General features: G+C 36.1%; 1 protein-coding gene and 1 non-coding gene across 2 annotated transcripts; both read right to left on the bottom strand.

Moving 5' to 3' along the window:
- Window positions 1-119: 119 nt before the first annotated feature.
- LOC113308314 (transcription factor DYT1-like) lies at window positions 120-1047 on the bottom strand. The gene is made up of 4 exons (XM_026556793.1): window positions 837-1047; window positions 576-758; window positions 304-480; window positions 120-209 (listed from the first exon to the last, which is right to left on the bottom strand). Exons 1-4 carry the CDS (start codon window positions 996-998, stop codon window positions 120-122), a joined length of 612 nt encoding a protein of 203 aa, XP_026412578.1. The 5' UTR covers window positions 999-1047.
- A 616-nt stretch (window positions 1048-1663) lies between these two features.
- Window positions 1664-1734, bottom strand: TRNAG-CCC. The gene has a single exon. It is a non-coding gene; the product is annotated as a tRNA-Gly (tRNA).
- Window positions 1735-15756: the final 14022 nt, after the last annotated feature.

Here is a 15756-nt window from a genome sequence, read left to right as displayed (position 1 = left end):
GTGTTTAGAGAAATTTTGTCAATATGCAAGGGGAAAGTGATTGAAGAAACTTTTCAGAATAATGCAGACAGTTATTTTGTACTAGCTCTGATCCAAATGTTTTTGAGATACTGGATCAGTTAGAGTTTGAAGTTGTTGTTCAAACTTGTAACAGCTTGTAGCAGATATTCTTCAAGTTTCTCCAGTTCAGTCACTTCCACCTTGCTCCCCTGTAGATCTCACCAAAGAAATAAGAACGAATGCAATTTAGTCTTCCTTTTTTAATTTTAATCAGCAGAAGTTAAAGAAATTTGCAAATTTTACCTTGACAGATAAGGTAGTCAGACAAACACCTTTGAAGGAGCTAAAATTGTTGTCCATAATTTCAAACCCCAGAGTCGTCATTAGCTCCAGTAATGTGGTGAAAATACCTCTTCTTGAATAGCATATTATCTTGATGCACAATTTATTTTCTTCTAAATAGCTTACCTTAACTTCCTCCTGCAATAACTCAGATTATTAGTGTCAAACTCAAACAAAGAGCAGCTGAAAGTAGTCCTAACTGTTTAATTAGCGAAAAAGAACAGTTGCATTACATCTATACTGCATTTCTCAACATCTTGATCCAGTTCAACTTGGACCTGAGTCTCCTCTTCTTCTACTGCTCGAGGAAGTACTGTAGTATCCATTTGTTCAAGACAATCACTGAGACCGTCTACTTGTTGTTTTAACGCGTTAATGTATGTTATTGCATCGTCAAGAGTGGCCGCTTTAGTCATCTGAATTCAAAAAAACATAAATTAGCTAACGATATTGGATTATTTTATGTTTCCTGAACATAGTTAGAAAATGATTACATTACTGATAATAGGAACTGCCGCACGTAAATCCTTGATTCTTTGGTTAAGTTTTCCTCTTCTTCTTCTCTCAGCATCCAAGTTTTTAGACTTGAATTCCATGATCCCATGTTCATCAAGTTTTCCTCTACCTCGTCCGCTGCCGCAACCTGCGAACTTCATTTCTAAACTGTGGAAGGCTTAGAGGTTGAGAAAGAAGGAAATTATATATATTTGAGAGAGCAAGAGCATTCTAGCTAACTGCTGCTAGTCATGAGAGAAAGTGAAGGAAGAGGGGAAATATGTTTGTTTAGGATGGTTGGTGGGGTACGTTTGTTAGGACCGTACAATAATTTTGTTGGTGTAGGGAGACCATTCCATGGAGATGAATTAGTTACGGTTATAAATATCCTAACTGAAAATGTACTTTTGATTGTGAAAATTGAAAGTAACTCTGACAACTACCTCATGCAGTTGCTAGTTATTATTGCGTGTCACAATTGTCAAGTAAAGTACCCTCATTTCAGAAGGTAGGTAACCTAATCAAAAACATTATTGTCCTTGACATGCCGTGGTCTTCAGACACTTCACTCTCCACCCTAAGAAACCAAGTCGGTGCAGAGATATTTTGATCAGGGAAAGTAACAGTTTGTTTTTCACCATGAGTTGCTGAGATCATGTGAATTCTGAACCAAGACCAAGGTTCCAGTTGAACTGAGTGATATTTGAGGGAAAAATTAGTAAACTTGTGGAAATTTCCCAAACCACACAGCTCTGGCACAAAGAGTCAGTGCACCCTGGTCAGGGTCAGCACTCATTTTTCTTGTGTTGGGCAAAATGGAAAAAAGTGCGCATCCAGGGAATCGAACCCTGGTCAGTACCGTGGGAGGGTACTATGATACCACTACACCAGATGCGCTCTTGGCGTTCAATTTCATGCAAAGACTTTGACCTAGATTGTGAATTATACACCATTGGACTTTTGATTCCCGGGCGAGAAGCCGGTGTCCGTTCGGTTTCTCAAATTTTTTTTGTCAAACCTGAACTCAAAGATTTTATGGATTAATATTATGGCATGAGCTAAAGTTTTGGTAGGAATCTTTATCTTTTTTTGGGTGGGGGGAATAATTTTAGGAGTACGAGAAAATTTCACATATTTATCTTTCAAGAATTGAAAATTGCAGAGGAAATAGCATCAGTATTTCATAATTCAAGTATTTACTAACACTCAAAATTAATTTGGTAAAAAACTTCCTTCTTCGTAAAAGAACATGCTTAAAGAGAAAAAAATAATCCGCGAATAAACAAGTTTGGTTAAGACATCGTAATCTATTAAAATTAAGAAAATCCAAGAAATGATTTCTAATATGTTTACCTGTTAAAAAAAAAAAATCGTCTCCTCGCCTAAAAATCACAAATCAAATCAGGTCCATAATTGATAATCAATCAAATTTCACAAAAAAGAAAGCATAGTAGTAAATTCCTTACTCATTGGATAACAGAAGGACCAATCCAGTACCGATCCTTCTTCTTAACCATGCGGATGAGACCAAATAAAAAAATATAAACTAATTGGTATGGTATTTAAACCATGCAGATGAGACCAAATAAAAAATAACTTGAAAATAGAAATCATGGTATAAAAAAATAACTTGAAAAAGACTTTACAAAACATTTTTTAAGAAAATCAATATAGAAATAGAGAATACATAACAACATTCAAATACATTAAAAAAGGTGAATCTAGTCTGGTGCAAGGGTATATTTCAAAGTGTGCAAAAACCCGGGAAGAATTTCAGATTTTACCATTGCAATTGGAAGCCAAAATTAGGCGAGTTTGGAAACCGTGGATAACCACATATAATTATTTCAAAGTGAGAGTTAGCCACGATATGTTAAAGGTAACCTCGCAAATTAATTGTGTCATAAGAACAAAGAAACCGTGGATAACCACATACAAAACAGATGTTTTGAGAGATGGGATATAGAGGAATTGCCATGGGCATAAGGTAAACATGCATATGTATGTGCCAAACATCAATCTTTTTGTACCAACTTGAGGCTACTTGATTGTCTTCTTTATTCAAGAAAAAAAGTTTCAAAATTTCGAACAATGATCGACAAATTTGTTATATTGAGATGCTTGAGGAAACTGGCGTCACGAAACACTGCAAAGTAGAGGTTATTTGTTTTGAAAGTTTGTGGAATGATACTGGGAGAATGGGATGTTGTATGTTTAGGTGTCTTAGAACTGATTAGCATGCGTTGTACAGATTCTAATCACCACCTTAGCGAGACGGTTTACTCTGCAGATAAGCTTGCAAAGAAAGGTGTGCAACTGGATAGAAATAATGTAACTATCTATAATGAAAAGCCAAATAATCCTGGTTACATGATAAACTTTGTATTTGGTGGAGTCTTCACTGTTTAATGAAACAAAATTATTGATAAAAAAATACAGTGATCCTGGATATATTCAGCAAATCTTTTAGCTTCAAAATTAATAAAGTTGCGGAAGAAGATTTGATTTAAGAAATAAGAGACACATAAAAAAGAAATGATCTTGATTTGAGAAATAAGAGACACAAGGCCAGGCCATATATCCAACCAATTTTTCTTTTCGTGGTTTCTCCATATATATATATATATATATTTATCATTCATAAAAAAAACATAAATGCTTACATTTTGGACGATGTGTACAAGTCTAATAAATTAAGATCCAGACGGACAATAATAAAGGCGAGGCTGCATCAATTAGCAGACACCCAAAAAAAAATCACCATTTAACATCAATACTAATTTGTTATTACCTTCTTAGCAGTGTATCCATGGGGTTAGTCAATAAGGTATTGCCCAACACCTTTCATTGTACCGCTTTCCCTAGAATTGAATAACGCGACCTATCTATTGTGATGACTTCTCTAGCTTCAGCGTCAACAAATTCCATGAATGATTTCAGTTTTCATAGAAGTTCAAGAATCCCATGTACTCGTGATTATGTATTATACTCAAGCTACTCATTGTATTTCCGACTCCTAGAATAGCCGACCAGCCTTGCATAAATACAAAACTTTGGTTGTTGTTTTTCTATTACTACAAAACCAAATCTTAGAGGCAGCGTAAAAATTATCCTGAGTTATTTCACTAGAGAATTATGTATTTTGCAAAGAACGACGATGGCTGTTCGGCATTATCAACTCCTCGATTATGTGAGAAGGGTTGTGGATTTTATGGGAGTGAATCTACTAGGAACTTATGTTCGAAGTGTTATACTAGTAATTTTAGACCTAGTTTGACTGCTGAAGAGTGTCTTCCAGATCAATCTGTTCCCACGAAGAAAGATCCGGATTTTTGTATTTATAAGTTCGGACGAGTTTCAACTGCTACTGATGATGATCATGTTAAGAAGAAGATCATAATGGATGTGTCACCAGCGGATTGTTCTGCAGACACATATCGGTGCTGGAATTGTAAAAAGAGGGTTCGACATTTGGGGTTTAAGTGTCGTTGCGGAAATTTCTATTGTTCGACGCACCGGCTCCCAGAGACACATGGTTGTACACATGACTACAAAAAATTGGGGAGTTAGATGGTTGCTAAAGAAAATCCTCTCGTGAAGAAAGATAAATTGTTGGAGAGGATTTAAATTGTTTTTGTTCCATTTTATCTAAGATTTCAAAGTTGAAATGTTCACTAACAATATATTAATTTCTTTAGGATTAATATTTTAGGATATTTTAGGATTTTGGCTATTTTAGGATTAATGCAAAGACTAAATTCATGTACAAAGAAAATTAATAATTTCTTTGAGCAAATAATGATTTCCAATCCATAGGATCAGCAGTGGATTCGTCCATGAATTCAGAATAATAAATTGAGCATTACCATCCCATGGGATCGTGGATTCGACCATAGAATCAGAGTAACAAGATTATCTATTACCATTCCATGAGATTAGCCGTGGATTCGACCATAGAATCAGAGTAATGAGATAAAATAGATTATTTTCTAGGAATTCAGTGGTGAATGTCACAGTAGAATTAATCTATTACAGAAGAGATATTAGCCAGTTAAAGCGTCATATCCGTTCTGAAAGGTGCATAGTGAGGAAACAGCGAGCGTTGCCGAAGTCCTGAAGGCGTTATTTCTCTCAATCTTGCGGAGAACCGTCTGGATCTATACACGGTCTCTCTGCATAGTCAGGGAACAGTGAGTGTCACCGACGTCCTGAAGGCGTTGTTGCTCTCAATCTTACGGAGAACCGCCCAATCGTTCTTCCATGTAAAGGTGGGTCTCTCTATTGAGTCAGGGAACAGCGAGTCACCGACGTCCTGAAGGCGTTGTTGCTCTCAATTTTACGGAAAACCGCCCAATTACGTTATTATACATAGAGGTCATGATGAAATGCGAGGTATAGAACGCTCAGCTAGTGGAGGCCTTTCGAGAAACATATTCATCATGTCTCGTAAAATATGAATTGTCACATGCCGGAAGCCGTGCCAGAAACATGCAATATCATGATTTTACGATTTTGACCTTTGTCGAAAATCCACCATCAACACCCATTCCCGAACTTCAGATGTAAGGGGTTTGCAAATATATACAATTCGCGTAATTAAACTGACTAGGTAATCATACAAGTATGTGTGCCTTGTGCCAAGAAGTTCTAAATTGCTCGTAATTCAATTTGAAACATTCCTAATATCCATAGACAGTATGCATTGTGGCCTGGGAAATTTCCAAATGATCAAATTGAAACAAAAATAGTTTGTTAAAAGTAAATTGTTCCAACTAAGAATGCTTAAGATTTATGAACATCCATTGCTTGAATCATATCTCGAGATTTTAACCAAGACAATCTTGAACTTTAAATTTCTTATTTGTAATATTAAATCTACAAAAATTATATGACATAGTCTCATAAGATAGAATGGTATATGCCATCAGTAAATAGGATATGTCAGTCTTCAGATACCTCATTGTTGATGAAGTTCTCGCAAATATCTTTATTTGTTCTCCAGTCTTCAATTTTCAAGGGTCATTCAGTGATCTATAATACTCAACTACCATGCTCTAATCCTAGTCCGAGACTTGACTTTAGTAGAGTAAAAATCAAGATATAGTTTTGTACATCTAACATTGACATCAAGCTTGAGATAACAAAACTTGCAAGCTCGACCGAGTGATGCTCTAACAGAATCCATCTGGCTCTGGAACCGAGTCTTTTTAATTTGATAAAGAATTTAATACAAGTTTTTAATTGGTAATAAAAAATTATAATTAAAAAAAAAAACAGCGCCGACGAGTTTTTCTTTAAGATAATTGATAAATGAAAATTATTTTGACGATTTTTGATCTATGGTGATCATTAGTATCACTGCATAATAATTTAACCACTGAACTACAGTAACATCGACCATGCTATACGTGTTTTTTTTCTATTATAATCCGCATTTTTTACGCTTTACAATAATTTTTGGGGGTCACAAAAAGTCACCCAAAATAGACAAAGGGATAGATTCATACAAACCATTGAGCTGATGGCTCATGCAACACTAATGGATAAGCTAAGACAAAACCAAATAAATTTTCTTCTCGATGTTTACATGTTAAATCAGAATGCATGATTTTGGGAAATTTATGAATGCGAATGACATCCATTAATCTACCGTCAAAATCTATATAGGTTTCGGAAAAATATTAGAGACCCTAATAATAATATATGAATGACGAAAGAGACAAGATACTTGAAGAACTACTTTTAGAATTATGATGGCAGAGTTTCTAATGTCACTCAACATTTTACTAAGTCAGACAAACAATTAGATATTAAAGGATCGATTACCCTTGAGAAAAAAATCCCAGGTTTGATACCATGATAGATATTAGATATCTGCATCACTGACGATCTAATCAATTGATTGATATTAGAAAACATAATGTGATTATCGGACAAACTTGAGTATATTTAGAACTCTCTTCTCTCGACATTGTATTCTCTCTTACACTCATACAATGTACATGACTTGCACCCTCATGTAGATGGGAAAAAACGATTTGCTGGTTTTTTAGGGAAGTGAAGAGACGGACGTGTTGTCGAGACTCCTCAACCGAGAAAACTGCTCAACCTCACACAGATGCACTGCAAAGGGAGTGCTTGGATTCGAGAGATCAATCTGTAGGACTCCGGCCTAAACCAAGTCAATGGCCGTTCCAGAGTCAATTCGGTCGCAAAGAGGGAGATGGGTTGATCTGTAGGAGGGAAGCTGAGAATTGTGGGATCAATGATTTATCAAGGATTGTGGATGTGTTGAAGGTTTCGCCAAATGTGTGTAAATAAGTTTCGAATGATTGAGATAGTGTTGCTCACACTATGATTCTTGGTTATACGATGGATTGTCTGTTCAATATCCCGTGGATTTTTTGTGTGTTATTCTCGTTGTCTCAATCATGAATTCGAGGACTTATTTGTATTGTCAGAGTAGTGAACACATTGATCCCTGTAAGTGTGACAGTTTCTTGAGTGAAAGAGTGGGAAAGTGGGAGATCGTGGTAAAGTCAGTTCCGTATCGTGTGGAGACTTGACTGATCGTGCACCCACAACTTTGCTAACTCCTTCAACCGTTTGCACGACTTACTCACATTTCTCGTCGTGGATGAAGACACGTGTCGTAGGCCGCCAGAACAAAACCCTAAGTGATATCCCCTCATGTGACGTGATTGATGTCTCACGAATCGTGGAGTCTGCAAGGCAGACGTGTATTTAGTTAGTCAGTTGTTGACTGATTAGACAATGAGTCTAGGTTTTGTTGAATTGAGCATGATTTACGAACGCTCAGTGATTCATGAATGTTAATATTGCTCGTCCGAGCAAATATTGTAAATTCGATGAGTTGTTGAATATGGAGCTGCGATAGTACTCGAGTTGCCCAATTCGGCGAGTTACTGAATATTGATAGTTGGATCAATATTCGAGCAATTGAGCAAGTATTGTTCAATTCGATGAATTACTAATAAATTACTGAATATTGACAGTTGGGTCAATATTCGAGCAACTGAGCGATTTCCACGAACTACTGATGAATTACTGAATATTGATAGTTGGATCAATATTCGAGCAACTGAGCAAGTATTGCTCAGTTCGACGAATTATTTATTGGTGACGTGACCCAATAAAATATTAATTAAAATATTGATAGACTATCGAATATTATATAATCAATCCATATGTTGATTGATGGATCAACATAAATTTATTAGTGTTTGAACTTGCTCAGAATGATGATTTGTGGAGCGTTTTGTTCGAAACCCTAATTTTTGATCAATTGTTCGTCAATTGGTGAATTGCTGAAAATTGGTCATGAGTGAAGGAGGGACCGATCACATGGGATGACGGATGACCATGTGGTGCTCGAATGCTCGAGTGAGCGTGTACCAGGGTCCTCAGTTAACCGGTTGGTGACAGAATGATGATTATGTGTCGGTTTCATCATTTATTAAAATAGTTGCTCGATTGAGCATTAGGTAACAAAACCTAATTTATGGAGAAGTGAGGGACCATCTTAGAAGGCATGAAACCGACCCTTATGGGTGTGGGATCGGCTGATGGACGATTGAGAAAATTCCAAGTTGGTTGGAAAGAGTTTGGACCCAATATGAGCAATTGAGCAAATTAGGTCAAAATTGTGAATATGTGTGGGACCGGATTAGTGTAAGCCTTAGAGCCATCCTTGGTTAGTCAAAGAAGCATGCTCGTGTCACCATAATGCCCGTGTCTCAGTCCTGAGAGCTTCGGTATTTTATGATGTGCGTTTGAGCAATATCTTGAATATTCAGAAGAGTTTGATCTTTGAATGAAATTCTCGATTTTGTTCGAATGAGCAAGTAGAACTTTGCTCGTTTGATCAAAATTTGGAAACTATTAAAATAATGATATTTTAATATTTGGTGTGGGTAGCCCAGTCGGTCATGTGACCATTTGAGTTTTTGGCTTTTTCATGGTTTGAGCAATATTTGAGAAAATATGAAGAAACCATGATTTTTGCTCAAATGGAGGAGTTTCATGAGATGAGGGAAATAATAATTATGAAGGACTAGGGATTGTAAGGTGTGGGACCGGCCATGGCTAGGGCATGGACGACCGGCTAGGTAGCCTGATCCCGCAACACCTTTCCTTATTTCTTATTATTTTTCATGAATCCTTGAAAATATGGAAAAACCACGAGTTTTGCTCAACCAAGGAAAATTGCTAGAATAAAGGAGTTTTCATGAATTCATGAAAGAAATAAAATAATTAAAATAAAGGAAAAGGGCGTGGGTGTGGGGGGTGGGGTGGGGTGCACGGCGGCATGACCGTTCATTTCAAAATACTTCAATTGGTACGCGCAAGAAATAGGCCAATGCCACCGCTTTTTGTTCAATTTCTCGTGGAGTCAGATTCTCATCAGTACGAGTCAAGGGAATGGCTCCCTGGCCTCTGATTTCCATATAAAGGACACGAAGAGGAAAAAAACCCTCTTTAATTTCGATTCTAATCGACTGGACATCTCTCATAAGGAATCAAAGGAAGATACGACGATTTATTCCAGGAAATCCCCAACGAAAAATACACACTATTCCTTCTTTTCGATCAAATCGGTCATAACCACTACCTACATTCCACGAAATTGTGCACCATAAATAGGAGCTAATGAACAGACCCACGATTCCACAGAAAGACATAACGATGCCTTGTGGAAAAAAGAGGATTTCCTGAGACGGGAATAAGGATATCAGATTCCTACCAAGATAACTTGAAGTTCCAACCAATAAGAACCCTAGTGAACCTAAAAGAAGGATACAGGCCCAGCAGAAATTACTTGTTTTTCGAGACCCCGTTATAAGTTCTATCCATATACGTTCTGAGCGCCAGTTCATACTAGATCCAGTTGCATTATATTGGAATTGAGAGAATAACCCAAATGAATTTTACTTTACTTTTTTTTCCCCCGAAGTAACTCTCATCAACTAGCACTATTATGATGTGAACCATTAGAAATAATTCATCAAATTGGTTAAATATAAAAGCGTCTGCTTCATAGGAGTCTAGACAATCTTATTTTTTTGAACATGAAGAAATAAAGAAGCCATTGCAATTTCCGGGAAAACTAGGCCCACTAAAGGAACAAAAATAGAGGGTAAATCAAAAGTTGCCATAGAATGGATACCTCGATTTAAAATTTGTACATGTTATAAAGATATCTTATGATAAGTATATCTATTTATTAAGTATAGAATAATAAGTGCAAGGAATGTAGAACTAAATATGAGTTCTCACGGGAAATATTGAAATATGCACGATTTCTATTCTATTATTTTATATATTTGAATTTTTCTATATCTATAATATGTAAGAGGATAAGATGAAATTCTTTTTCTTCATAAAATTTTTCTAAAACAAAAGAAGAATGTATTATTTTATCCTGTTGATCGAAACTTCCTGATTACTAATCAGTAATATAGCACCAATTATAGGTATAAAATACATATCTGGAGGCAAAATGGAAAAAGTAAGTATCCGAAACTTCTGATTCTTTTTACAATATAAATAGATGTTATGCCCGTAATGAAAACGAACTCTTCTTTTTTTCTTTACCAATAACTAAAAAACTTCTTTGCCGTAAATAAAATAACTGAATTGAATGCTCTACTTGATTGAATTTTGATTTAAGGGAAAGAAACCGTGAAGCTGAAATAACTCACCCAGAACACTTTTTAAAGGATTACGTGGTACGATTGAGTCCAATAAGCCCTTGTGGAATAAATACTCAGCTGCCTGGGAACCATCAGGTACTGTCTTATTCAATGTTTGTTCAATTATTCTTTTACCCGCAAATGCAATGTAGGCATTAGGCTCGGTAATAATGATATCTCCCAACATACCAAAACTTGCAGTCACCCCACCGGTTGTAGGAGATGTAAGGATTGATACATAGAATAACTTTTTATTTGATTGATTATTATATGAAGCGGAAGATATTTTATCAATTTGCATCAAGCTCAAACTTCCTTCTTGCATGCGCGCTCCTCCCGAAGCACAAAATATAATAAGAGGCAGAGTTTTACGGGTCGCATGCTCGATCAAACGGGTAATTTTCTCGCCAACTACGGATCCCATACTGCCCCCCATGAACTGAAAATCCATAACCCCAATAGATATGGGAATACCACTTAGTTGACCTATGCCTGGTTGAATAGCCTTGGTTAACCCTGTTTTTATTTGATAAGAATCGATACGATCTTTATAAGGTTCCTCTTCTGAATGAAATTCAATGGGGTCCATAGAAACCATGTCTTCATTCATAGGATCTCAAGTTCCCTGATCAACCGAAAGCTCGATTCTATTTGAACTGCTCATTTTCAAATGATATCCGCATTGTTCACAAACATTGAGTTTTGACTTAAAAAATTTCTTATAATTTAACCCATAACAACTCTCGCATTGAACCCATAAATGTCTGTATTTTTTATTTATATCGAGATCATTATATCTTCTTCTCATATTGAAATCACTTCTATTTGTGCTAATTCGTATACTGAAACTCTCGTTGTCACTACTATTTACACTTTCATTACAAATGTAACTATACATGTAACTGTCGCTATAATTGTAACTATCGCCTGAAATGTAATTATCAATACTGATTTCAGAACGAAGATAACTATCAATGCAATTAAAAATGTGATTATTCCAACTATATTGAGTATCATACATATAACGATCGTAGTAGTGATTGTCGCTTTGAGAACCATTATTCAGATAACTATAAAAGGATCTTTCTAGTTCATTCATAAAAGAGCGATCGTTGTCAATCTCGAAAATCAAATTTTCAATATTAAAATATATCGAATAATTGTTACCATTACGATCCCTAACTAAAAAGATGTCAACAGAGATCAAACTTCGAATTTCCCTGACATCGAAAAAAGTATCCATATTATTAGCACTGCAATTATCACTATCATCCCCACTATCAATATTTTTATCCCTATCATATATAACGGGATCTTCACTTCCACTGGTATTTTCAATAGGACCAAGACTATCCATTGATTTACTTAGCCCAGACCTATGTTTTAATTCCTCGTTAAACAACATCGAATGGAACCACCTTTTTTCCATAGAGCTTGTCTGCCCCCCTATTAGAATGTAAATACAATAGATGAATAGTCATTCGATAAATAATCATTTGAATATATCCTCTCGGAATAAGCATATAGATCCAATAGAATAATTAACTAAACACGGACGAGTCTTGAAAAAAAGTATTCTTTTTTCGTGGGAATCTGGATATCACTTCACTATCAATCTATATGATGGAACCCTTTCTTCAATTAGAATAGAAAGTGAGGGTTATCCCGTGCCGTGTACAAATTCTAATCGAAAAGATTTGTTCTCTCCTAGGAAGAATTCTTTTTTGGAGAATAATAAGTTTCTATTGCAATGCGGAAGGAAAAGGACAATATACGGGACGGGGATAAAGCGTTGTGACCATTGGCTCGATTCGACCATAGTCCGGATTAAGGGGTATAGAAAATATTCTACTAATCCCATCTCAAGGATCCATAGGATTAATTATGGATCCAACAACAGAAGGATTTGAATTGTTGAGTCTTAGGTCTTGTATTTAATATTTTGTATACCGAAATCCAGTATGTATATATGCCTGGAAAATGAAATAGGAACCTTATTCATTATTCAGCTCAATCCTTTTTTAGTAAAAGATTGGGCTGAGTTTAATTGCAATTCAATTAAAGGAACGAATGGTAATTACTGGATTACAAAGTATTCATTGCTTCAAATTCGAATTTGATTTCCTTCCATACTTCACAAGCAGCTGCTAGCTCAGGGCTCCATTTGCAAGCTTCACGGATAATGTCATTACCTTGACGAGAAAGATCACGTCCCTCATTATGCGCTTGTATACACGCTTCTAGGGCTACTCGATTTGCTACAACACCCGGTGCATTACCCCAAGGGTGTCCTAAAGTTCCTCCACCGAACTGTAGTACAGAGTCATCTCCAAAGATCTCAGTCAGAGCAGGCATATGCCAAACGTGAATACCACCTGAAGCCACAGGCAAAACACCCGTTAGAGATACCCAATCTTAAGTGAAATAAATACCACGACTTCGGTCTTTTTCAATATAATCATCACGTAGTAAATCAACAAATCCCAAGGTTATTTCCCTTTCCCCTTCCAGTTTACCTACTACGGTACCAGAGTGAATATGATCTCCACCAGACATACGTAATGCTTTCGCTAGTACACGGAAGTGGATACCATGATTCTTCTGTCTATCAATAACTGCATGCATTGCGCGGTGGATGTGAAGAAGTAAGCCATTATCTCGGAAATAATGAGCCAAGCTAGTATTTGCAGTGAATCCACCCGTTAAGTAGTCATGCATTACAATAGGAACTCCCAATTCTCTGGCAGGCCGGTGGGCCCGGCCCCTAGGCGCCACTTTTATTATTTTAATATTATTTCCTCTCTCCTATTTTGTGTAGGATTCCTCGTTTGTCCATATTTCGAATGCTCGTTCGTGCATTTGGTTGCTCTTTCGTGCATCATTGTTGAGTACACTTGCACCATTTTATGGGGCTTACTCAGTGATATTCCAGATGCCCGATTGTTGAGTATTTATTACTAATTCATGAAATTCAGTGGAGAATGATTCATGAACCTGAGTAATAAAAGTGAGTAGTTGTTTATTATCAATCCATAGGATTAGTCGTGGATTCGACCATGGATTCAGAATAATAAAACGAGCATTACCATCCTATGGGATCGTGGATTCGACCATAAAATCGGAGTAATTAACTATTAACATTCCATGAGATCAGCCGTGGATTCGATCATGAAATCGGAGTAATGAGATTATCTATTACCATTCTATGAGATCAGCCGTGGATTCGATCATGAAATCGGAGTAATGAGATAAAATAGATTATCTTCTAGGAATTCAGTGGTGAATGTCACGGTAGAATTAATCTATTGCAGTAGGGATATTATCCAGTTAAAGCGTCATACCCGTTCTGAAGTTGCATAGTCAGGAAACAACGAGTGTTGCTGAAGTCCTGAAGACGTTAATGCTCTCAATCTTACGGAGAACCGCTTGTATCTATACACAGTCTCTCTACATAGTCAGGGAACAGTGAGTGTCACCGACGTCCTGAAGGCTTTATTGCTCTCAATCTTACGGAGAACCTCCCAATCGTTCTTCTATGTAGAGGTGGGTCTCTCTCATGTAGTCAGGGAACATCGAGTATCACCGACGTCCTGAAGGAGTTAATGCTCTCAATCTTACGGAGAACCGCCCAATTATGTTATTCTACATAGAGGTCATGATGAAATGCGTGGCACCGAACGCTCAGCTAGTGGAGGCCTTTCGGGAAACATATTCATCATGGATCGTAAAATATGAATCGTCACATGCCTGAAGCCGTGTCAGGAACATGCAGTATCATGATTTTACGATTTTGACCTTTGTTGAAAATCCACCATCAACACCTCACAATTCAGATACTCACTAGAACACACTACCCACTCTACGATATTGTTTAATCCATATAAATCCTAATCAATACTTTAGATTTTATACATTATTATGAATAAAAAAAATATTAATTGAATACACCCTTATAACTGACAAACTTCGAGCTTAGGCCATTGATATCATTATCCATTAATTTACTACTGAACTATAATGACATCGACCCTTACATCAGTTTATCATCTATTATAAGCATTTCCCATACTCTCTTGTATCTTGAGGATAAACATTAAGATAACTCTTTGGGGTGACAATTTTTTTTAGCCAAAGTAGACAAAGGGATAGGTTCATGCAAACCATTGAGCTAAAGGCTCATGCAACGTTAATGGATATGCCAAGATAAATCCAAATAGTTCTTTCATCTCGGAATTTACATGTTGAGTTAAAATGCATGATCTTGGGAAATTTATGAACGAGGAGGAGATCTCTTAATCTGCGATCAAAATCTATATAGGTATCGGCAATATATTAGAGATAATAATAATAATATATGAATCAAGAAAGAGACAACTAAATGCTACTACTTGAAGAGATTCTTTTAGAAATATGATGGCACAATTTCTAATGTTACTAAACATGGTAGAAGTTTTTATCGAGTAAGAAAAGCAATTAGATGTCAGAGGAAACTGAGAGAGCATATCCGATAAGATTTGGTCCAATAGCCCTATAGAAAAATATACTTATTGGTTGTTCCTGTGTTAAAAACCTTTACATTGATCTTGCACTTTTTATCCACAACATCTGATTGGAAGATAGAACGTAGGAGACAATTAGGAGACAATTAAGAGACGTAGCTTGTAATAGTAGATTATATGTAAGGATTAACGGTTTTTGATAAGAGTGTGGTCCGTCCGCTTCTGTGTATTGACGAGTTCTTTTGTACCTTAGTTTTAACTCTTGTAAATCTAGTTCATCTTATCGAAAAACAAAAAAAAAATCATTGTTGAGGCATTTTGATTGATCGGCAAAAAAAATATAGTGGCTTCTCTATTTCTATCTCTACGTATATCCATAAATGTCCCACATTTGCAGAGAAAAAGTGTAAAAACACTCTACGTTGACTTCTCTATAGAACCTTCAAATTTGTTTGATAGTGATAACTCACTCAAAATTCCACACTTCACCTTTGCTTTCTTATCTAATAATTAATTGATACATGCTATCTACTCTTATATTAAATGCTCAAAGTTGTGACATATTCACATTAAAATACCACTACTCATTTTCACAAATCATTAGCATATTATTTAAACCAACAATAAAAAAATAACTTGAAAATAGAAATCATGATATGAAAAAGACTTTACAAAACATTTTAAGAAAATCAATCTCTACAATAGGA

Source organism: Papaver somniferum, chromosome 9 (assembly GCF_003573695.1).
Source record: "Papaver somniferum cultivar HN1 chromosome 9, ASM357369v1, whole genome shotgun sequence".
NCBI classification, from domain to species: Eukaryota; Viridiplantae; Streptophyta; class Magnoliopsida; order Ranunculales; family Papaveraceae; genus Papaver; species Papaver somniferum.
The sequence above is the reverse complement of the archived record's forward strand: the minus strand, read 5'-3'. Positions and strand labels throughout refer to the sequence as shown.